Below are 26,543 nucleotides of genomic sequence, written 5' to 3'. Positions count from 1 at the left end.
GTAAGGAGCTTAGAAATCACCACTCCACTGTAATAAGTAAAAAAAAGCTCAACATATTCTTCTTGGATTCACAAGAGAGGGGAGGGCATAGGGTAAAATGCTACACCGAAGATCTGAGAGACCAACGGGTGAGTAACAGAGAATTGCAGCTTATCAGAGCAGAGACTCACAAGCAGAAACTGCTGGAGGAACTAGTGCCAGGGTAGGAAACCTGAACTGTAATTTAAGAACTGCTGGAGGCTACATGTGGACATATTCAGCAGTGATAAAAGCTCCAGAGGGACACTGTTGCGGGAAGGGGAGGACCTCCTGCAAAGTTGTTTATCTCTAGGAGCCCAATCAGACTCCCTTGGTAAATATCAGAGAAAAATACCCTTGGGTTTCCGGCTAGGGAAGGGGAAAAGAAACCATCTTGAAATATACTGGAGCACTCTGTTCTTAAGAAGGTCAGCCTTTAGCGGAAACTAGTTAACCAAATCCTCATCCGCTGGGGTATTACTAGAGCTTAATCAACCTGGGGAAGCCTACTCAACTCCCACTCACTCTAGCCATCCTATCCCCCCTAGCAGGGAGGAAAAAACCCCAAAGAAACACTAGTGAAACTCAGTATAGAGGAAAAGGCTCACTAAAACACTGAGAGGTAGTCACAGGACACAGAACACTTGCCAATCCCCCTACACCTCACAACAACATTACTAAGGGCCAATTTATAGCACTTCCTTTTACTGGAATATCATGTCTGGCTATCAAAAAATTACAAGGCAAACCGAAAAGCAAAAACATGATGTGAAGAGACAGAAGAGAACCGGACATGGAAGGGATGCTGGAATTATGAGACTGGGAATTTAAAACAATTATGATTAATATGCTAAGGGCGCTAATGGATAAAGCAAAAAGCATGTAAGAACAGATGGGCAATGTAAATCTAAGCACAGAGATGGAAATCATTAGAAAGACACCCCTCCAAATCTATGGGTAAAAAACACTATCACAGAAAATACTTTTCTTGACCTTATTAGTACACTGGACACAGCTAAGGAAATCATTTCAAAGGTAGATGATATACCAATAAAATCCTCAAAGCCCCGAAAGCAAAGACTAAAGGACAAATACACTATCCAAGAAGTATGAGACAACTACAAAAGATGTGACATACAGTAACATATGATAATGGAAGTAACAAGAGAAGAGAAATGTAACAGAAGAAATGTTTGACTCAAAAATGACTAAGGAACTTCTGCAAACTAACATCAAGCGGCAAACCACAGATCAAGGAAGTTCAGAGAACACAAGCAGGATAGATGCCTTAAAAAAACCACACCTAGGTCTATCACTTTTAAACTATAACAAATCAAAGACAAAGAAAAAGATCTTAAAAGAAGCCAGAAGAAAAAACTTCTCACCTACAGAGGAACAAAGGTAAGAAAAGGTATATCCAATTTCTCTGAAATCATGACGCAAGAAGACAGCAGAGTGAAGTATTTAGAGTGTTGAGAGAAAAAAATGCATCAACCCAAAATTTCATCTTCTGTGAAATTATCCTTCAAAAATGAATGAGAAATAAAGACTTTCTCAAATAAAAATTGGGGGGGAATTTGTTGCCATGAGACCTACCTTGCAAGAAATGTAAAAAGAAAAACAAATAATAAAGGCCAGAAACTTGGATCAATATGAAGAGGAAAAACACTGAAAAAAGGACTAAGTGATGATAAATGGTAAAATAAAAACTTGGTTATTCTTATTCTTTTTTTTATTTTTTTATTTTTTTGGTTATTCTTATTCTTAACTGATCTAACATATAACAGTTTGTTCAAAATAATAAAAGTAACAATGTATACAATTATGTATGTTTATGTACTTATCCTATCCATAGAATTATATATGTTACATGCTATGTTAGTAAATGATTGACAGCAATGATACAAGGGACAGGAAATTAGTATTATTTTCTAATTGTTATAGGACACTCACACTACCCGTGACATGATATACTATTATTTGAAAGTAGACTTGGATTAATATAAATATAATTGCAAACTCTAGAGTAACCACTTAAAAAAAAAAGGCAAAATAAGTAAAAATGATAAGCTAAGAAGAGAAAAGAAAACCACAATAAAATGCTCAATAAAAAAACATGGCAGAAAAAGAATGAAATACAAAAATGGAAACGAGCAACAAAGATAACATAGTAATGAATATATTAGATATTAATACAAACATATAAAAAATGCTTTAAAATGCCATTGGACAGGCTCCTGGGCGGTTCAGTCAGTTAAACATCTGTCTTTGGCTGAGGTCATGATTCTGGGGGGTCCTGGGATCAAGCCTCATGTTGGGCTCCTTGCTCAGTGGGGAGTCTGCTTCTCCATCTCTTTGCCCCCCACTTGTGCTCTCTCTAGCTTTCCCTCTCTCTCAAATAAATAAATAAAATCTTAAAAAGAATGTTAATGGGCTACAGATGTCCATCAACATATGAACAGATAAAGATGTGGTGTATCTATACAATGGAATATTACTCAGCCATCAACAAAATGAAATCTTGATATTTGCAATGATATTGATGGAACTAGAGGGTATTATGCTAAGTGAAATAAGTCAATTAGAGAAAGACAATTATCATATGACCTCACTCATATGAAGAATTTAAGAAAACAAGTCATAGGAGTAAAGAGGAAGGGAGGGAAAAATAAAACAAGATAAAATCAGAGAGGGAGACAAACCATAAGAGACTCTTAAGCACAGGAAACAAACTAAGGGTTGCTAGAGAGAAGTGGGGTAGGGGGATAGGGTAACTGGGTGATAGGCATTATGGAGGGCACATGATGTAATGAGCACTAGGTGTTATATACAACTGATGAGTCACTGAACTCTATCTCTGAAACTAATATTAAATACACTATATGTTAATTGAATGTACATTAAATTTTAAAAATTAATAATAAAATATCAATGGGCTAAATGTAACAATTAAAAGACATCAGAGTAGATCAAAAAAACAAGACACAACAATATTTTATTTAAATATGAAGTCATATATAGGTTAAATGTAAACAGATGTACAAAAAAATACCTGTTAAGAGTAATTAAAAAAAAAAAAAAAAGCAGGAGTACTAGGGATCTAATGTACATCATGGTGAATATAGTTAATAATACTGTATTGTACATTTGAATGTTGTTAAAAGTTTTCATCATGAGGAAAAAGAATTTTAACTATGCGTAGTGATGAATACTGTTCAGATTTACAGTAATAACCATTGTGCAATATATATAAATATTGAATCATTATTGTACACTTGAAAATAACATGTTATATGTCAATTATACCTCAAAAAAGAATGAAAGAAAAAAAGGGCTCTAATAATTTCAAAAAGAACAGACTTTAACGCAAATATCAATTAATATAAACAGACACATTGAAAGATTAAAAAAAATCACTTATATATGCCAAATAAGCATTTGACAAAATCCAACAACCATTCATGATGAAAACTCTCACTATAGTAGGAAGACAGTGAAACTTTCTCCACTTGATAAAAGACTTTCTAAAAAAAACCCTACAGCTAACATTATACTTAATGGTGAAAAACTAGAAATTTTACTACTAAGTAAAGAAAAGATGTTTCAGCTCACCACTCCTTTTCTACACCATATGAGAATTCCATGCTAATACAATTAAGGCACAAAAAGGGAATGAAAGATACAGATTTGGAAGGAAGACATAAACCTTAACTCACAGATGACATGATCAGTTATGTGGAAGATCCAAGAGAATTGACAAATTCCTGGAACTAATAAGCAATTATAGCAAGGTGCAGGACATAAGATTAATACAAAAAGTCTATTTCTTTCCTGTATGTCAATAATGAACAGTAGAATTTGAAAACACCATAAACAAAATTTACATTAGAATCCTCAAAAACGAAATACTTATACATAAATCTAAAAAATATGTATTAGAATTATAGGAGGAAAACCACAAAACTCTAATGAATGAAATCAAAGAACTAAATAAATATAAAGACACTCCGTATTTCTGGATAGGAATAATCAGTACTGTGAAGATGTCAATTCCCACTTTCAGAATGTCTGAAATCTCAGTCAAAATCCCACCGTTATTTTGTGGATATTGATGAATTGATTTTAAGGTTTATATGGAGAGGAAAAAAACCCCACAATTGGTATTGTGGTATTGAAAGAGAATATGAGAGTTGGAAGAATGAGATCACTCAATCTATACTTTAAAGCTACAGTAATGAAGACAGTATGGTACCGGTACAAGAATAGACAAAATAGATCAATGAAACAGAATGAAGAACCCAGGAATAAGCCCCCATAAATACATTCAAATGATTTCTGAAAAAGGTGCAAAAGCAATACAATGGAGCAAAGACAGTTTCTCCAACAAATGGTGCTGGAACAAGTCAACATTCAAGAACACAAATATGAATCTAGACAGACAGTATATGCTTCACAAAAAATAACTAAAAATGGATCAGAGACCTAAATGTAAAATTAAAGGCATAAAACTACTAAAAGATAACACAGGAGAAAACTTAGATGACCTTAGATGTGATGATGCTTTTTTAGCTAGAACACCAAAAATATGTTCTATAAAAGAAATAATAAGCTGGATTTCATTAAAATTAAAAGCTTTTGTTCTGTGAAAGACAATATAAAGTAAAGTAAGACAAAACAAAGAAGAAAATATCTGTAGAAGACACATCTGAGAAAGGGTTATTATCCAAAATATTCAAAGAACTCTTAAAACTCAGTAATAATAAAACCCAATAAAAAATTAACCAAAGACCGTAACAGAAACCTCACTACAAAAGATATACAGAGAGCAGATAAGCATAGGAAAAGACACTTCACATGCAAATTAAAGCAATGATACACCATGACATACCTATAAAATGGCCAAAACCCAGATTAAATTGCTGGTGAGGATGTGGATCAACAGTTCTCATTCATTTTGATGGGAATGAAAAATGGTATAGCTGTTTTGGTGGACAGTTTGTCAGTTTCTTATAAAGCTAAACATACTTGTACCATACATCCAGCAATTGCACTCCTTGGTATTTACTCAAAGGAAACAGGAATATATACATATACACAAAAAGCTGCACATAAGTATGAATAACAGTTTTATTAATAACTTCCAAAACCTGAAAGCTATCAAGATGTCCTTCAGTAGCAGATATATGAATTAACTGTGGTACATACAGATAATGGAAAATTATCCAGCTCTACAAAAAATGTTGTATCAAAACCAAGAAAAGATGGAGAAGGAACTTAACTTCATGTAACAAGTAAAGGACGTCAATCTGAAAAGGTTATGATTCCAATCATACAAAAAAAAGGGCAAAACTATGAAAAAAGAGAATAGTACGTGACAGAAGTCAATGGGAGAGATTGTGGGGCATGAAGAATTCTTAAAGAAAAAAAATTAGAGATGCCTGGGTGGCTCGGCGGTTGGGCATCAGCCTTTGGCTCAGGGTGTGATCCTGAAGTGCCAGGATCAAGTCCCACATCGAGTTTCCTGCATGGAGCCTGCTTCTCCCTCTATGTCTCTGCCTCGCTCTGTGTGTCTTTCATGAATAAATAAAATCTTTAAAAAATTATTCTGTAATGTATTATAATGATGGATAATACATCATTATATATTTATCCAAACCCACAGAATGTACACCACCAAGAGTGAACCTCACTGTAAACTATGGGCTCTGGGTAATTATGATGTGTCAATATAAGTTCATCCTTAGTAAAAAATACACCATTATAAAGAGTAATGTTAACGGGGATAGGCTATACATGGGTCAGGTTAGGAGATATATGGAAATCTCTGTATATTCTTCTGAATTTTCTTGTGAATTTAAAACTGCCTCCCAAAAACTTTTTTTTTTCTCCCAAAAACTTAATCTCAAAAAAAATGAAATAAAACTATAAGCAATTTGGAGAAGAAATTTTTAACATTTCAAAATCTTATGGGACAACCTTTAAAATATTTTTTATTTAATATAAAAAAGCATAATGATATTTTTATTTTTCCTTTCTATATTGCCTTTCTTCTTATACCCAAGTCATATAATCCTGTAAGAGGGGAGTTTTCAAAGCATCATTTATATAATCAGTATCAGCAAAATACATTTGCCTTGTTTTTTTAACCTTTTAATAAATAATACACAGATCCTATTCTAGCCTTCATACCTAAGAGGCTAAGAGATTCAACCTTACTTGGCAAAATTTGCTTTGGGATCCTGGCCCAATCATCTAAGTAAATATTTTCATGGTAATGCAAAGTTTGGATATTTATAGCACTAATCATTCTAGAAACTCTCAGCAGAAGACAGAACAAAGATTTTAAAAAGCTATGAAAGTATCCCTGAGCTCAGGGATCCCAGCAAAAAGGGAAAGTATTAGAATATTCAGGGCTCCAGAAGGAAAAAAGAGGGAGAAGAGGACCAAGAGTTTAAAGACATAACAGTGAATATCCTAAACCTGGGGAAAGACTTCGACACACAAGTCCATAGAACTAATAGATCATTGTAGTATCACAATGCAAAGAGGTCTTCTCCTAGATATATTATACTCAAACTATCAATAATCAATAATAAAGAATCTTAGAGGCAGCCAGGAAAAAGAATGTCACCTACAAAGGAGCCCTTTCTCAGCAGAAATCTTACAGGCCACGACAGAGTGGAAAGATACATTAAAAGGGTTGAAGATAAAAACTGACAAGACTACTTTATCTGGCAAAGTTACCTTCAGATATGAAGGATAAATAAAAGCTTTCACAGACAAACAAAAGTTGAGGAATTCACCAACTCTAAGCTGGTGAAAGGAATTCTTCCAGTTGAAAAGATACAAATCAGTGATGTAAAATATACAAAAAGTATACAACACACTGGGAAAGGCAAAAATTACAGTCAGACTTAGAACATCCAAAACATAAAAAGCTCCATATTAACAATACAAATATAAAAGGGAATAGTAAAAGGGTGAAGCCTTTGTGGGTGTTCCAAGATAAGTTGGCATCAGTCTAGTGAACTATTTTCCAAGATAAGTTGGTATCAGTCTAAAGTGAACTATTTTATCTATAAAATAAGCTCCAATGTAACACAAAACAAAACAAAAACCTACAGTAAAATGACAAAAGGACGCACATCCCCTCAAGAAGACAGAAAAAAGATACTCCACCCAAGTGGAAACTAAGAAAAAGTGGGGTTAGCTACACTTCTATCAGATAGACTTCAAGTCAAAAATAGTAACAAGAAACAAGGAAGGAAAGTCATTCATTACATAATGACGAAACGATCAATTCATCAAGAAGATATAAAAGTTTTAAGTATGTGTCAGAGCACCTAGACATATTATGCAAAAACTAACAGATAGAGAGCACCTAAACAAACATATTACGTGGTCCACATCAGAACACCTAAACATATTAAGCAAATACTAACATCAGAGCATCTAAACATATTAAGCAAATACTAACATCAGAGCATCTAAACATATTAAGCAAATACTAACAGATTTGGAGAAATAGTACAATAATAGCAAGGGACATTAATACCCCACTTTCAACAATAGGAAGATCACCCAGATAGAAATTCAATAAGGAAACAATGGACTTGAACCATACATTACATGAAATAGGCCTAAAAGACATCATTGGAAGATTTAATCCAACAGTAGCATTCTAGAATATACATTCTTCTCAAGTACATATGGAACATTCTCAAGAATAGATCATATGGTAGGACACAAAACAAGTTTTAGCAAAATTAAAAAGACTGAAATCAAACCAAATATCTTTTCAATCAATAAAGGTATGAAACCAAGAATCAACAACATGAGGAAAAGTGGAAGATCTACATACATGTAGAAACTAAACACTCCTGAACTACAAATGGGTCAAAGAAGAAATGAAAAGGATAACTAAAGAATATCTTGAAACAAATGAAACTAAAAATAACATATGGAATGCTGTAAAAGCAGTTCTGAGAGGATATTTATAGCAATAAATGCATATACAGTTGATCCTTGAACAATGTGAGCGTTACAGGCACCAACTTTATACACAGTTGAAATTCCACGTAACTACTAGTAGCCTACTGTTGACCAAAAACCTTACCAATAAATATACAATCAACACCTATTTTGTATGTATGTTCTATGTACTATATTCTTACAATAGAGTAAGCTACAGAAAAGAAAATGATAAAAGCATTGTAAGAGAAAATACGGTTTCAGTACTAAACTATTCATTGAAAAAAATTTACATAAAAGTGAAACTATGCCCACAAAATAACTATGCGATTCTAGGGTCTACTCTATTAAGAAATTAGAAAGATGATAAATGAAAAACCTAACTTTACACCTCGACGAACTAGAATAAGAACAAATTAAGTCTAAAGTTAGCAAAAGAAAGAAAATAATAAAAGATCAGAGTAGAAATAAATGAAATGGCTACCAGGAAAAAAAAAAAAACAAAAATCAAAACTAAGAGTTTTTTTTCCCCCCAAAAGATATACAAAATCGACAAACCATTAGCAAGATTGAGGGGGAAAAAAAAGGCTGAAATCAGAAATGAAAGAGGAAGAATTACAACTGATACTACAGAAATACATAGGATCATGAGACTACTATGAACAAATCAGACAACCTAGAAGAAATGGATAATTTCCTAGAATCATACAACCTACCAAGACGGAGTCAGGAAGAAGTCAAGTCTGAATAGACAAATGTTAAGTAAGAAAAGAAAAAAACAAACAAACAAACAAACAAAAAAACAAAGTTAAGTAAGGAGACTGAATCAGTAATCAAACACCTCCCAACACAGAAAATCCCAGGACCAGATTTCTTTGTTACAAAATTCTACCAAATATTTGAAAAAGAATTAATGCAAGCCTCCTCAAATTCTTCCAAAAAAATAAGAAGACAGACTCTCAAACTCATTCTAGGAGATGAGCAACACCCTGATACCTAAGCCAGGTAAGGACACTACAAGAAAACTATAGACCAATATACCTGTTGAAGACTGTTGCAAAAATTCTCAACAAAATTCTACCAAATCAAATTCAAGAACTCATTAAAAAGTTATACACCATGATACACCATGGCCAAATACAATTTATCCCTGGGATGGAAGGATAGTTCAATATATGCAAATCAATAAATGTGAAATGCCACAAGAACAAAAGAAAAATAAATTTCATATGATCTTCTCAATAGATGTAGAAAAAGTAATTGACAAAATATATCCTTTATGATCAAAAAACAAACAAAACCCCCTCAACAGATTGTATACGAAGGGAATATGCCTCAACATCATAAAGGGCATATACAGCAAAACCACAGTTAACATTATACTTTGTTATACTTTGATAAACAAAACCTGAAGTTTTTCCCCTAAAATTAAGAAAAAAACAACTCTCACCACTCCTATTTAACATAGCAATGAAGTCCTGGCTACACCAATTAGTCAATACAAAGAAATAAAAGGCATCTAAATAGAAAAGGAAGAAGTAAAATTGTTATTTCTGAATATGACGATATAGATATTAAAAATGACAAAGATTCAACTAATAACAGTTGAATCTAAGCAATGAATTCGGTAAAGTTGTAGGATATAAAATCAAAGCATAAGAATCATTTGCATTTCTATACACTATCAATGAAACATCTGTAAAAAGAAAGAAAACTATCCTATTCATAATAGCAACAAAACAAAGAAATACCTGTAATAAATTTAGTGAAGGGAATTATCAACCTTATGAAAACCACACGACTTTGTTGAAAGAAATCAAAGAAGAAAGAAACAAATGGAAAGACACTTCATTCCACGTTAATAGACTGGGAAAGTTAATATTGTTAAAATGTCCATGCTATCCAAAGTCATCTATGGATTCAAGGCATATTCTACCAAAATTCAAATGGCATTTTCCACAGAAATAGAAAAAAAAAATCAATCCTAAAATTTGTACTAATTTCAAATTATACTATAATGCTACAGTAATGAAAATGCTATGGAAATACCATAAAAATAAACAAACAGACCAATGGAAAGAGCAAACCTAGAATTAAATTCCACATACATAGTCAAAACTAATATTATAAGGGAACCAAGGACACTTGATGAAGAAAGGATAGTCTCTTTAACAAATGGTGTTGGGAAAAACTAGATAGCCACATGCAGAAAAATAAAATAGGACCTCTATCATACACCATTCACAAAAATTAACTTAAAATAGATCAAAGGCTTACACATAAGGCCTGATTCCATAAAATTCCAGAAAAAAAACATAGAGAAGTAGTTTAATATTGGTCTAGGCAATGATTTTTTAGGATATGACACCAAAAGCACAAAAACAAAAGAAAAAACACAAAACCTTGTGCATTGCAAACAAAATTAACAAAATGAAAAGGCAACCTACAGAATCGGAGAAGATACCTGCAAACCATGTACTACATACTGGGTTAAATATCCAGATTATAAAGAACTCATACAACTTAATAACAAAGAAACAAACCTATTAAAAAATGGACAGAGGACTTGAATAGACATTTTTCTAAAGAAGACATACAAAAGGCCAACAGATACACAAAAAGATGCTCAACATCACTAATCCTCAATGAGATGCAAATCAAAACCACAATATCCCTTTATACCAGTCAGAATGGCTAAAATCCAAAGACAAGAAATATAATTCCTCTATTGGGGATTTATTCAAAGAAAACAGAAACACTAATTCAAAAAGATACGTGTAACCCTGGCCACAGCTTGTCATTGTTATTTGCTGCATTTTTTTCATGAAATTCATCGACCACTACCCTCTCCCACTCCATCTCCCTGACCTAGTCTGCCAACTTTCAGTGTTAAACTTATGCTGTTGCTCTTCAAGAAGGCGGACCTTGAGGTATATCCACAGTAATCCTGAGTAATCATGGTACCAATCATCCCATTCCTTCAAAAAGGATACCCAGCATAAAACACCCCTAACAACACATTGCTCTATTGTTTTCAATTATGCTCTGGGGGCATGAATCCTTTAAAAAACAAACCAATCAAATTATGCTTTCTTCAAAGGAAGATGTGAGAGAAGTGTTTGAGGCTACTATTTCCTCTAGTAGTCTTTAGGTTTCCTGAAAGACTCCTTCTTAAAAATAGTCTTGAGCCTTGCAGTTATTTAAGTTGTAATTTCCTGTTGTTATACAGGAGCCCTGTTGATGTGGCAGTAGGGTGAGGGGTTGGGAAGGAATTGTTCTTTAACCTATAGTCAGGATTCAGTGGTTAGTTGTCTCTACTTGGCTATGATCTGCAGTGCTTTTCAGCTCACTCTCTCACAAGAGATACAGAGTAGCTTGGAAATGGTATTTTCTTCTCCCACTTTGGTTATGCTCTGGTAAAATCCATATTGGTTAAGTACACGTAAATCAGATTTTCTTGAGGGCAGATCTTTGTTAAGGAGAAGAGAAAGCTCTGAGCATATATCAAAATGGTTACTTCTCCGCTTACCCTACCCTGCTCACCAGAGCATGAGTAGATTTTTCTCCAATCTTCCACCTGGTAACCTGGTGGGATGCCTGGTGGTAGTAAAACTAATTAAAGTGTGGGGACTTTTGTAAGGCTGGGCCTTCAGAAGTTTTCATCTCCCAAGCCAGTCTTTGCTCAGTCTCTAGCAATTAGTCAATTACCTTTAAGTATTCCTGCCAGTTTGTTAGTATGTACTGCCATGAGTAGTTAAGATCAGAAGAAACTCTTAGGTTCCATGATGATGTAGATACAGTAGCTCTACCAATTTAAAATCCCAGTTTAATTCTTCAAGACAAAATTTAAAATAAACACTATATACTTCCCAATCAACATCATAAACGTTCACATCCTTTTTCTTTTTTTTGAACCTAACTTCTATGATAAAGACTTGGAAGTGTGAGTTTTATTTCTCAACAATAAACTAGTTCTAAGCATATTTACCAGTAAACTAATATGCCAACTCCTTACTTAGCATACAGAGTATGTTGGATCTGTCACAATCTGAATCTAATTTCTCTTCTATGCAAAATATTCCTAAATTCTTGTGCCCTTGCTTCTATCTTCAGTAAAGACAACTGAAGGAGAAACCAAACCAAACAGCTCATCATTTCTTCAACTTGCCATATCCTTTCTTACTATTAGGTCTCTGCAAATGCTTGCTATCTCTACTTGAATTCCCTAAATCCACACATACCTCTTCCATACTTCCTTTTCACTGATGAAATTTCCCTTCATCCTTTAAAAACCATCTCAAATATCATGGAGGCATTCAAATTTTCTCTAGAGAGATTGTATCCTTTGTGTTTCCAAAACAATTTCTCAAAAATTCTTCTAGAATCTTTATAATAATAAAAAGGGAGTATGTATACAATATAGGGTTTTGAAAATACAGAAAAACTTAGATTATCACTATTATTTTAATCCACATCATCAGAAAAGAATTTTTCAGATTTTGACATTTATAGAAAATATGAAATACAAAAATATTTTTTTAAATTATCTTTTAGTAAAAATCAGAAATGTATTAATTTCAAAGATGTGCATTTACCATTTCACTGTTATAAAAATGAGTGATAATTATCTTCTATGAAGATTATAATCACATATTTGTTATTAATTTTCTAATTATTTTTTTGTGCGTTTGCTAATAGGCAGGGGCTGTATCTTTTTTTTTTTTAAGATTTTATTTATTTATTCATAGAGATGCAGAGAGAGAGAGAGAGGCAGAGACACAGGCAGAGGGAGAAGCAGGCTCCATGCAGGGAGCCCAACGTGGGACTCGATTGGGGGTCTCCAGATCATGCCCTGGGCTGCAAGCGGCGCTAAACCACTGCGCCGCCACCGGGGGCTGTATCTTAAACTGTTTTATATCCTCTTCCAAACACCAGGTTTGAATTACATGGCAAGTATTTAAAAAGATGTGAGATGAAACACTAAATGAAACTTAGTTTTCTTTTATGAGCTTTACAGAGGTGTTAACATACACAATGAAATATACCAGCTTTAATGAATACTTCAAAGCGTTTTGACAAATGTTATGTAACTAGCTGCCAACAAAATGAACATAGAACATTTGATCACTTCAAAATGTTCCCTTGGTGTCCCTCTGCAATCAATTGCCTCCTCTCATTTTCAGCTCCTGGCAACCACTGGTCTACTATCTCTGTAATTTGGGTTTTCTAGAATTTCATACCAACAGAAACAAAGAATATGTGGTCTTTGTGTCCACATATTTTTATGCTTTATGCTTCTTATATCTAGCATAAAGTTTTGAGGGCAAGGTCATCCAAATGATTTAGTGTATTAATAGTTCATTTCTTTTTGTGCTGAAGAGTATTCCACTATGGAGATATACCGTAATTTGCTTATCCTTTCACCAACTGATATTTGTAGGTCTGTTTTGAGCTGCTATAAATAATGTAGCTATGAATGTCACTGTAAAAATCTTTATACGAACTTAGGTTTTCATTTTGCTTGCGTAAATATTCAAACAGAAATGCTGGATTACATCAAGGTTTAACTTTAAAGAAACTGTCAAACTGTTTTCCAAAGTTGGTATACTAGTTTGCACTCCCACCAGGAATGTGTGAAATTTCAGGTGCTCTGCTTCTTGTCATCATTTGGTGTGGTCTTATTTTTTAAAATTTTTTTAATTTTTAAGATTTATTTTATTTTTTTAAAAGATTTTATTTATTTATTCATGGGGGAGACAGAGAGAGAGAGGCAAAGACATAGGCAGAGGGAGAAGCAGGCTCCCTCGATCCCAATCCCGGCACTTCAGGATCATGCTCCGGGCCGAAGGCAGGCACCAAACCACTGAGCAACTCAGGCGTCCCTGTCATTTCTTTTTTAATTGGAGCTATTGTGTGGGTGAGTAGTACTTCATTGTGGTTTAGCTTGCATTTCACTGATGACTGAACATCTTTTCATGTGCTCATTTGCCATCTGGATTATGTCCTTTGGTGGAAATGTGTATTCAAATATTTTGCCTACTCTTTTTATTCAGATTGTCTTCTTATTACTGAGCTATGAAAGTTCTTATTATAAAAAAAAAGTTCTTATTATATTCTTGATAGGTCCTTTTTCAAATATATATTTTACAAAAGACTGTATCTTGCTTTTTCATCTTTAGAGTGTCTTTTGAGGCAAAAGTATTTAATTTTCATGACGGTCATTTCAATTTTTGAATTTTCTAATTCATGTGGTTTTGTGACTTACCTAGGAAATTTATCTTTATTTTTTAAACAAAGTTGTGGCAATTTTCTAAAATAGTTGCTTCTTCTGTCACTTATCAGATTTCTACTAAACTGTTATTAAAATGACTAATTACAAAAATTTATTAAAAAAAAATCAGATAGTGAAAAACCAGGACCAAAAGTTTTAAATGGAGATACAGAGAAGAACAGATTACTACAATGTATTTCTTTTGTATTTGTTTCTTTTGCTAAAGAAAATCAATCCATTTACTTTAAAAATCCAGAGCTACTCATATAATATGTAACACATATGACTAAGTTGAGTTTTATGATTTTCAACTTATCCCCTAAAGGAAAGTGGCAGATGATACTTTTCCTTCTTCCTCATTCTGGGATACAGAAGCAATGGCAGATGAGCCATTCTGGACAAGGACAACACACTAAGGAAAGTAGAACAGTAAAACTAAAGAAAGATGAGTTTCAAACACCTGGAGCCACCATAATTTTCCTAGAACCAATTGAAACCACTGTAATAGTGGATCCTAGATGCAGCAACCATGCCTATGTTCTAACTAATAAACACCCCACCGAACGCACTTAGATAAAATACTGATTTAAAGCAATCAACAGGGTGCAAGACACAATAAACATGATAGTATTAGATACAATTCTATAGTATAAATTCAGAGATTCCGAAAGAGAAACATTCATTAAGTAGTATTGTCTATGAATACTGTTCTGATGGATTAAAGCACATTTTAAAGTAAAATAAATTATTTTGGTATTCTCTAGTTGATTTCAAGTGGGATAAGTTGTATGACAACATTAATATAGTTTTACAACCACTTTTTAAAAATTTTTTATTTATTTAAGTAATCTCTATACCCCATGTGGAGCATGAACTCACGACCCCGACTGAGATCAAGAGCACCACACTCCTCTGATTGGGCAAGCCACGTACTTGGTCAACAAACACTTTCTTTAATATGAATCATTATACGTGGTAATATAATGGTAAAAGCAAAAGTATTGATGGAAGTTCTTACCATGGAAAGGTATTCATTCGTACCCTGTTCTTATAAATCAGGATTCCTCCTGACATCACTCCAATCATAATTTCATTGTTACTTTGATCCTTCAAAAAAAAGAAAATGACAAGTCTAAAATACTGGGATTTTCTTGTTAAATATATACTTTAAAAACAGGATAAGTTTTTAAAAATACAATGTAAAATTTTAAAAGGCAGAATATAATTGCACAATATTTACAAACCCATATGGTTATTGTTACCTCATAAAAATAAAGAACATACTTCACAACAAACTTCAACGTGGCATTATTAAAATTCATTAATCCAAAGTAAAAATGATCTCAGGATTCTCCACAGTTCATAACTGGAACTGAGAATTTGAGACAAGGAATCAAAAGTCTTCTCATTTTGTAGAATGATGAGTTAGTATCCCTTCTTCTATTTCTAAAACTATTCTGACTCAACCACTGTGTAAGTATAGTGTCAGAATTACAAAAGTGGATAAAACATGGAGGAGTTCAGAGTTTGGTAAAGTGTAACCTATAATAAAACAAGATTTCCAATATAATAATAAGTCATATAACTAATACAACAAAAATATCATGGTAGTACAGAGTGGCTAACAAGTGTTGGAAAGTTTGAAAGATTCTAGAGAAGAAAATTTGAATTATGCTTTGACGAAAATGAGAGTTTTCATGCTAACTGATCCACTTTGAATAGCCAACTGGTACTACTGACAAAATGAGTAGAATTAAATTCTTTTCTCATATGCTAATCAACCTTGAAATAGTTTTGCTACTTGACTTAAAACACTGTACAGGCAAGCTAATAGAGCAATAATGCTTTTACTCCCTATATCCATATGCTCAGAAGACAGAACTAATTGATGAAATTATAATTAGGATTTTGTAACTGTGTCCCTAAAAAAAAAAAACAACACTCTTTAAAATGCAGCTTCAATAATTTCTAATAAAATAAAATTAAATCTTACTAAATTAACTTGTTCAATAGGATAATACATAACAAACGGCCAAGGTAACACAATAACCACCATTATTGTACACTATTATGAGAGACTTAAAGTCTGACCAAAATGGTTTACTTAGCATATGTTCCTATTGCTTTTTTTTTTTTTTTAAGATTTTATTTATTCATGAGAGACACACACACAGAGAGGCAGAGACACAGGCAGAGGGAGAAGCAGGCTCCATGCAGGGAGCCCAATGTGGGACTCGATCCCGGGACTCCAGGATCACACCTTGGGCTGAAGGCAGCCGCTAAAACGCTGAGCCACCCGGGAATCCCCACCTATTGCTCATTCTGCTCCCAATCTCATAAAACACTGGAGAAGATACATGAAAACAATCCATAACATTAGAGGTATATAATCAATGGAATAGGTATTTTAAAGAATTTTTAAAAACATAAAGAGGCCACAGATTTTTTTTTACACTCATATTTAAGAAAAAAATTATAAAAGACCACAGCGTAAACTAGACACAGAAGAGTAAGTTCTACATGCAGGCAGAAAGAAAGCATAGTCAACAGGTACAATTTTACAGACAACAGATAAAAGAAATAAGGGAGCCTCAAATTTCTGTCAGGATGACCAGGCAGAAAGCAGCTCAGATAATTATCTCCTACCAACCCCACAATCCTGCCCTGTCTGGATTGAACTAGGAGACATAGAGAAGTATGTGTAGCCAATCTAAAATCAGTAAGTGTGGATACTAGGGACAGAAGTCAGAGTGATGCTCAGAATGAATGAAGAGGCCCAGACTGAGATAGGCAAACTATAGCCATGTTCTCCCTGGCAATATATTCATTCTAAGGCAGGCCATAGCAAAGACAACATCTACAAGCAAGTGAACTAGTAATCACAAATACAAAAGCACACAAGGAAGGATCACCAAGCACTTGAGAAGAACCAATATCATTAAAGAGATATGCAGAACTCAACACTATTTGTTGACTAAATCAATCAAGTTGTTATGTTGCTAAGAATACATGTTAAAAAAAAAAGGAAGAAGAAAGAAACATGTTCAGGGTATCTAGGAACTCAAATTCTTAAATTATAACTATCTAGATTTAAAGTGACCATTCCCAGGGTGATGTGAGAAGTGGGCAAGATCAAAGAAAACAAGTGTTATGTCCTTAACAGACACAAATGCTATTAATTCCAATGTACAGGTAAATGCATGATGACCACCTTATTTTAAAATATCTTTTTCTTGTTATCACTTACTGCTATCCAATATTATGCAATAATTTGCCTTGTTTAATCTGTTTATTTTTTTATTCTTCCATAGAACCTAAGTGGCAAAAAAAAAAAAAAAAAAAAAAAAAAAAGAACCTAAGTGGCAAGGTATACGGCCTTTGTTTTTTCCACTGTTGGACTCTCAGGTATAGAAAAGTGCCCTGTATAGTTAACCTGTGAAGAACAATCAGGTTTGAACTGTGTGGATCCACTTATATGCACACTTTTTTCAATAAATATATTTGAAAAATTTTTGGAGATTTGCAGCAATTTCAAAAAACTTGCAGACAAATCACATAGCCAAGAAATATAAACAAAATTAAGTTAGGTATGTCATGACTGTATAAAATATATGTAGATACTAGTCTATTTTATCATTTGTTACCATAAAATACATACATATCAACTATAAAAAGTTAAGATATACTAAACTTCTGCAAGCTTACATACTACACATGGCACCATTATGGCTGAGAGAAATGTAAACAAATGTAAAGATAGAACATGAAATCGTAACTGCATAACATTTACTGTAGTACATACTGTATTACTGTAATAATTTCATAGTTACCTCCTGTTGCTCTTGTGGTGAGCAGGAGTGTTCCAAGTATCTGCTTAAAACAGTGTGACACTTACCTGTTCATGAGCAATTTGGTTTCTCCAATAAATTACATATAGTAATAACAGTGATCTCTCACAGTTGCTTATTTTTCAACGTGTTTAGTGTAATACTGTAAACCTCCAATAATAACACTGGACTCAAACAAAGAGCTTTTTAGTGATGCTGGAAGTGTTCCCAAGAAGGAAAGAAAATCATGACATTACAAAAATAAGCTGAACTGTTTGATATATATCATAGAGTGAGGTCTGCAGCTGTGATTGCCTGCTGTTTCAAGAGAAATGTATCCAGCAAGAGGACCATTGTGAAAAATGAACAGGAAATTTGTGAAGCTATTGCTGCAATTACACCAGCATGCACAAAAAACCTGGTACTTTGTGTGAAATAATATACCTTTTCATCTCATATTGAAAATGCAGCTTTTATGTGGGTACTAGATTGCTATAGGAAAGGTATACCTATACCTACAGATTCTGGTATGATTGGGAATATGTAGTCATTATATGACAACTTAAAACAAAAGGAAGGTGTAGGCTCTAAAGCTGAAGAATTTAATGCTAGCAAAGGATGGTTTGATAATTTTATTACAAAGTTTGGCATAAAAAAATGACAAGATAACAGGAAAAGCAACTTCTGCCGAACAAGAAGCTGGAACCATGTTCCCGGATGCCATTGAGAAAGTCACTGAGAAAAAAGGTTATCTATCTGAACAAGTTTTGAATGTAGATTAAAGTGGTGTATTCAGGAAGAAAAAATGCTAGAAAGGACATTTATTACTAAGGCAAAGAAGCACGGCTGTGGATTTAAAGCAGGAAAAGACAGGCTAACACTGTTTTGTGCAAATGCAGTTGAGTTCATGATCAGGACTGACCATATCTATAAAGCTGCTAACTTGCCACCTTTGAAGGGCATATATGAACACCATCTGCCAGTCTTCTGGTTATACAACAAGAAGGCCTGTACAACGAGAACCCTTTTTCTGGACTGGTTCTATCAGTGCTTTGTCCCTGAGGTTGGAAAGTAATTTGCCTGTAAGGGACTGCCTTCTGAAGTTCTTTTGATATTGAACAATGTCCCTGGCCATCCTGAACCCCATAAGTTCAACAGCAAAAGATGTCAAAGTATTCTACTTGCCCTCAAAAACATCTCTATTTCAGCCGCTAGAACATGTAAGCTCATTACACATGGTCTCTACGTAAAGGACTGTCTATGCTATGGGAAAGAACCCTAATAGAACATCATACAAATGTGGAAGGCTCACACTATTGAGGATGCCACTGTTATTTATTTGTTTGTTTATTTATTTCTTGCCACTGTTATTTTAAAAAGGCTGTGAAAGCCATCAAGCTTTCCTGAAACAATATATTCCTGCTGGAGAAAACCATATCCAGATGTGTGTGACTTACAGAATTAATTAATTAATTAATTAATTTATTTATTTATTTATGATAGTCACAGAGAGAGAGAGAGGCAGAGACACAGGCAGAGGGAGAAGCAGGCTCCATGCATCGGGAGCCCGATGTGGGATTCGATCCCCAGTCGCCAGGATGGCGCCCTGGGCCAAAGGCAGGCGCTAAACCGCTGCGCCACCCAGGGATCCCAACTTTACAGAATTTAAAACAAAGCCAGTGAAGAAAATAATGAAGGAGATTATAGATATGGTAAAAAGATGGAGAGAAAGGATTCATGATATGGACCTATCAAGAAATTCAAGAGCTAACAGACACCACACCAAAAGATTAACAGAGGATGACCTGATAGACGTGAATGCTTCCAAACCAGTGCCAGACGATGAAGAAGTAGAAGAAGAAAAGGTGCAGCAAATGAACTGACATTTGACAGTCTGGCAGAAGAGTTCTGATTATTTAAGACTGCTTTTGACTTCTTTCACAACATAGACCCTTCTATGATATGAGCACTAAAACTAAAGCAGACAGTGGAAGAAAAATTGGTATGATATAGAAACCTGTTTAGCAAAATGAAAAAAGCAGAAGAGTCAGTTAGATATAACAATACATTTCCATAAAGTTACAGCAAGTGTCCCCGCCTCTCCTGCTTCTCCTTCCATTTCCTCTACTTCTTACACTTTTACTATTTCTGAGACAAGAAGAACCTCTTCTCTGCCTCCTCAGCCTACTCATTGTGAAGATGACAAGGATGAAGACCTTATGACAATCCACGTCCACTTAATGAATAATAATCATCATGCCGTTCAGTTAATAAATGTGTATGTGGTACCTGTGCATGGGTATCTTTGTACAGAAAACTAACTGTATGGCAAGAGCTCAATGAGACATTTCTTTATCATCATCATCAGCAATGTCAAAGTATTTGCGTGTGCAAGACTTGTATGGAAGTGAATAGCCAAGCTATCCTTATATAGGGATAAAGTCAGTAGTATTTAATATAAAGTTAATAATGTGTTAGTTTTCTTTGGCTTTTTTAAAAAATATATTTATTTTAAAATTAGAGTGAGCACACACAGGGAAGGGGGAGGAAATGGAGAGAATCTCAAACTGACTTCCCACTGAACACACAAGCCAATGCGGGGCTCGATCCCACAACCCTGGGATCATGACCTGAGCCAAAAATCAAGAGTTCACTGCTTAATCAATTGAGCCAACGAGGTGTCCCAGTTTTCCTAACGTTTTATAACTTTGCTTTCAAAGAATTACATTATCATACAGTATGCCTCGTTCTCTCATAATTGGAGAGACTGCACACACATCAACCTGTCATCACAGGTAAGGAGGTTTTTTTTTTTTAATTAACAATTTCCAATATTGCATTAGGACAACTGCAACTGTATGCCATAAAGATTTTATAATGATTCATTCATTAGTACATAGGCTACGCTACCATAAAGCATTCATATTGCTACTTAATTATCCATGTATGAATCATTAAATCTATAAATAAATAAGAATTTATTTTTCACATTAACTTTTCAATTTTGATGTCTCGTGTTAGTAATACACTTAATGTCTACAATGTTTCATATCATATAAAACAATACTGATGTAGGTATAGACACACCATTCATCTTATAAACAGATGGTATACACTTATCAATACAGTACTGTATTTTTTCTTCTTGATGGCTTTTAGTAACATTTTTTGTTTACTATAAGAATACAGTATACTGTATTTTTACTTTTACTGTATACTGTATCTTTTAGTATACTATATTGTTTACTTTATTATAATACAGTATATAATACATATAAAATATGTTACATATTTTAAAGTATTTAAATAAAGATACCAAAAAAATAAATAAATAAAGATACATACAAAATATGTGTTAATCAACAATGTTATCAGTAAAGCTTTGGGTCAGCAGTTGGCTATTAGCAATTAAGTTTTTGGGGAATCAGACATTATATGAAGATTTCTGACTACACTGGGGGGGATTAAGGGGTTGGCGACCCTACACTCTGCGTTGTCCAAGTCAACTATATTCATATGTTAAATGAATGGATCTCTATCATCTGTAGGAAGATGTCTTAGCCATTTAGGTTGGCACTGAAGGCCTTTATATAGTATTTCATCCGATTTTATCTCCCCCGTCTAACTAAAAATTTTCCCATCAGACCAGTTCCATGATGTTTTGTGTACCCATAATTACATGTTTCGTTAATGCAATTATCATGACTTCTTGGTGTCTGATGAATCAAACCAAAGTCTAGATGGAGTCCAACTTATCTGTGAAAATTTCATTAGCTCACATCTACAAGTTTCTTACCTGTATATTTATTGGTCTCTCTCTTTTTTTAAAATTTTTTATTTATTTATGATAGTCACACACACACACACACACACACACAGAGAGGCAGAGACATAGGCAGAGGGAGAAGCAGGCTCCATGCACCGGGAGCCCGACGTGGGACTTGATCCCGGATCTCCAGGATCGCACCCTGGGCCAAAGGCAGGCGCTAAACTGCTGCGCCACCCAGGAATCCCTATTTATTGGTCTCTTAAACCACTCATCTGAAATGCTTAATTACTGTCAGCTATGTGACAACAGCTAGAACCATGTATACATAGTGACTGCCTATGGTAAACTACCTGTGGCAAAGTACTAGCCAAATTTGTTTAAATTTCTAATGTGTCAGTCAGGTATAATACTTCTGCAGACTATAGTGATCACATGGTTGGTGTCAGACTGCTATAAAGGTTTCTCAATGCTAACTCTCAATTTTGTACTTATCATGGACCAGTAATAAATAATTCGTGGATCATTCTCAGTTTGTGGTCCTACTTTGAGCATCAATGAACCATATCATTTCACAGAGCCTGGTTCTCAAATAAGTGGTTCTCAATTGATTAAATGGTAATATCCTTATATTTACTTAGTTACAATACTAGAGAATATGTTTCATATAATCCTTGATTATAAAAAACCTGTAATGAGTTTTAAATATATAGTTATCTATGAAATCTAGGTCAAAAAATGATTAAAAGGAAGAGTTTATAATATGCAGTGCTATATGATTTGACAGTGTAAATTTACAACACCTACAAAAGTCAGGAGGAAAAATTTTAACTGTTTCAGTAATAATTGATATGGTGACACTACAATTATAGTTTTAAGTGTAACGTGTGATAAAAACATAATTAATAATAGACTAGTCTAATTTCTGGAATCCCTTGAGTCTTCTAAGAATTAAAATATTCTGTATATCTCAATGCAGATATGTAGAAACAAAGATTCTAACTCTGTACCTTTAAAAAACACAGAAATAATAACAAACCAGTAGGAATGAGCAATCTTAACACTCAGACTGAGATTTTGAAATATCATTTTGCATTAAAAGAAACAAGGGCTTCTTAAAGAAATAGCTAATTCATAAAAAAATTTAAAAAAAAAGAAATAGCTAATTCCTGGTCTATGGGAGTAAAAAGACAAGATGAGCCTGAAACATCTTAAAATACTAGACAGCACAGATGCTGACTACAAAGGTCATGTCAAAAGGATTAAAGGATCAAAACAAGAGACTAAGTGGCCAAAATGGATGATCTGAGCTTCAATGGGGGGGGGGGGGGGGTGTTAATATACTGAAGTCTGTCAAAAATGTTTAATCCATGAATTAATAATGACATTGTTTAAAAATGGTATTTGTATACCTTCTTAGGATGGCAGGGAACCAATTCATTACCCGGAAAATTGGGTAAATAAAAAAGGAAAGAATCAAACAACACTTTTCCTTTTTTAAAAGATTTTATTTATTTATTTGAGAGACAGACAGACAGCATGAGCCAGGAGTCCAACATGGAGTTCCATCCCAGGACCCTTGGATCATGACCTGAGCCAAAGGCAGCAGACTCTAATCTACTGAGCCACCCATGCACTTTGGAATCAAACAACACTTTCCTTGGGCTTTTCGTATATGAGCTATGCTACTAGGTAATTAAAAAGTAAAAGAAAGGAAGGGACTCCCTTTAAGGTTATCCCAGTGAATAAATAAAAACAAAAACAGAATTAAGATATTTCCATTTTGGAAAAAAAAAAAAAACTTCCATTTTTCAACCTCCAGTGAATTAATGGATCAATAGCTACTAAAAAAAAAAAGAAAAAGAAAAAAAAAAAAAAAGAAGTGAAAACCGGACATTATGTGCTTCCTGATAAAATAAAACAAAAAAGGATAAATCCTGACTCTGAATATACCTCTTGCTCACGTTGCCAGTCTATAAGAAATACAAAACGCAGAACATACTGAATTACATCATGAGCATGTGATCAGTAAAGTCCAAACCATGAGAAATTAAAAATGAAAAGGTCAAGTTCTTTCAAAAGAAATTTTTAAGAAAAGAAGGATTAATAGATTTAAAGCTATCTAGTTAAAACAAACAAAAAGCAAGACCAAGTTGTAGTATCTAGGAAGGCACAGCTGGGTGATAAGACCATAAAAATAATACAGTGTAGGAAGGGGCTGTTATTGGGACAGAGCACAAAGAAGGTTACTGGAATGACTTGCTTGACCTGGCAGTAGATGCACCAAAGTTTGCCACAACGAAAAAGTTGTTACAGAGCACTGTACAGAAGAAGCCAATGACTGTAAATTCCATCTTAATAAAGGAATTTGTGGCAGAGGAGAAACACAACCAAAATATGTTAATATTCTTCATTCTGTGCCTTAAAAATTTATAATGATGTCACTAAACGATAAAAACACAAACCTCACTGAAGTGAAAACATCTTTTATAATAATGATGATGAATGCAAAAAACCCTACTTTTCCTATATAGTTTTGATTATCTCTTATGATCTAGAAAAAAATTATCATTAACATAGAACACTAGCTTGAAGAAAATAACAAAAAAAATCGACTTCAATCTTCTCAGTTAATAAATCTTAAGTGATTGTGAAAATATTTTTTTTTAATAAATCTTTTTTTTTTTTTTTAAGATTTTATTTATTCTTGAGAGACACAGAGACAGAGACACAGGCAGAGGGAGAAGCAGGCTCCATGCAGGGAGCCCGATGTGGGACTCGATACCGGGTCTCTAGGATCACACCCTGTGCTGAAAGTGGCACTAAACCGCTGAGCCACCCGGGCTGCCCTGTGAAAATATTTATATTCAGAGGAAATTTTCAGTGCAACTATGTTGGCAGCGCTCCCTGGTTATTCCAGTTGTTGCTTACTCTTAACAGGCATTAAATAAAAACTGCGATACTGAGTATATGGAGTCTAACTCAACAATATTAAATTAGTTCTATGCACTTACCCTTGCATAGTGGAATTCAACTCCATAGAGTTCTAAGGTACGTGCCGTGTTCAGGTAATTAAATTCTGCTTCTGCGGGAGATAAACCTCTGTAAAGACATTATGTCATACATTATACCAATTACAAATATGGCCAAATTAGAAAGAAAAAAAAAACTGATTTATCTGGAAAATTTTGAGCATTCTAATTGAATCTTTTCTAATATACCATGCATGACTACTCCTCTTAGTTCCATACAGTAATATCTAACTTACCTGTAGGGTACATTTTCAGGAACAAAAATCATTACTTTGTAGAATATTTTATTTTCCAGAAATACAAGAATGCACCAGGGGATGTAGAGAAAAAGGAATCCTTCTGCACTGTTGGTGGGAATGCAAACTGGTGCAGCCGCTATGGAAAACAGTATGGAGGTTCCTCAAAAAATTAAAAATGCCATATCATATAGTAATTCCACTACTGGGTATTCACCCGAAGAAAATGAAATCACGAACTCAAAAAAATATACAGACCCCTATGTTTATTACAGCCTTGTTAATAATAGCCAAGATATGGAAACAAACCAGTGTCCTTTGACAGGTAATTTGGTAAGACGTGGTTTATATATATACAATGGAGTATTACTCAGCCATAAAGAATGAGATCTTGCTGTTTGTGACAAAATGGATGGACCCTGAAGGTATTCTATGAAGTTAAGTAAGTTTGACTAAGAGAAACACCATATGATTTCACTTATATGCAGAATCCAAAAAACTGTATAAATAAAGAAACAGACCCACAAATACAGAGAACAAAATGATGGTTGTCAGAGGGGAGAGCTTTGGGAGGATGGGCAAAATGGGTGAAAGGGAGTGGGAGATACAGGCTTCCAGTTACAGAATGAGTTTAAGCACACGGAATCATGAGGTACAGCATACGGAATATAGTCAATGGTATTGTAATAGCATCGTATGGTAACATAATAGCTACATTTGTGAGTGTACCATAAGGAATAGACTTGTCAAATTACTGTGTTATACACCTGAAACTAATATAACTGTGTGGCAACTATATTTAAAAAAAAAAAAGGACCAAGTTTTAAAATTCCCTACGTGTTCTTACAGCTAACAAAGTCATTTTACCCTCTGACTTAATTTCAAAATGTTTTTCAGAAGATGGTCCAGATATGGTATCTGCATTTAAATCACACAGGTGCTTCTGAAACACACAAATTCTGAGACAATCTCCAAACCAATGCCTCTCAGAATATGGTATACATACAGGTGTTGATTCATACCAAGTACAGAAACTGAGAGTCAGTCTTTTATATTTCATAGTACAATTATTGGCAGAATAATTTCATGTCTGTTGAAACTAATAAGGAGAAACAAGGACTTGTTATTTTTTATGTCTCTACTTCTCCATTCTACTCTCCTAGTAACTCAATTTTACTGTATCTTTCAGAAGTTTCATTCTATGACAGAATGGGTCTGTCACCCATAGACCCAAATTGTGGTCTTTTATCACAGATAGTTGCAGAAGTATTACTATATACAATCTGATGTGGAACGAATAAGAACCAAATTGTTATATTTAAGAACGTCCAGGTTATTCTTATGAACACAAGTTTGAGGACTACTACTCTAGCAAAGCCTTTAAAAACAAATCTACCCCAGATTAGTTCTAAAACTATCTGA

General features: G+C 34.0%; 1 protein-coding gene across 4 annotated transcripts in view; it reads right to left on the bottom strand.

Annotated features, from left to right (window-relative positions):
* Window positions 1–26,543, bottom strand: part of PTPN4 (protein tyrosine phosphatase non-receptor type 4) — a 206,525-nt gene that overhangs the window by 64,845 nt on the left and 115,137 nt on the right. For all 4 annotated transcript variants that reach the window (XM_055316224.1, XM_055316225.1, XM_055316226.1 and 1 more), the window contains 2 exons: window positions 24,868–24,955; window positions 15,279–15,367 (listed from right to left, as the gene is read on the bottom strand). In XM_055316224.1, the coding sequence (XP_055172199.1) occupies window positions 15,279–15,367; window positions 24,868–24,955 (177 nt within the window). The remainder of the gene's footprint in view (window positions 1–15,278; window positions 15,368–24,867; window positions 24,956–26,543) is intronic.

Source organism: Nyctereutes procyonoides, unplaced genomic scaffold (assembly GCF_905146905.1).
Source record: "Nyctereutes procyonoides isolate TBG_1078 unplaced genomic scaffold, NYPRO_anot_genome, whole genome shotgun sequence".
NCBI lineage: Eukaryota > Metazoa > Chordata > Mammalia > Carnivora > Canidae > Nyctereutes > Nyctereutes procyonoides.
Note: the sequence above shows the minus strand (reverse complement) of the source record. Positions and strands in the feature narration are given on the sequence as shown.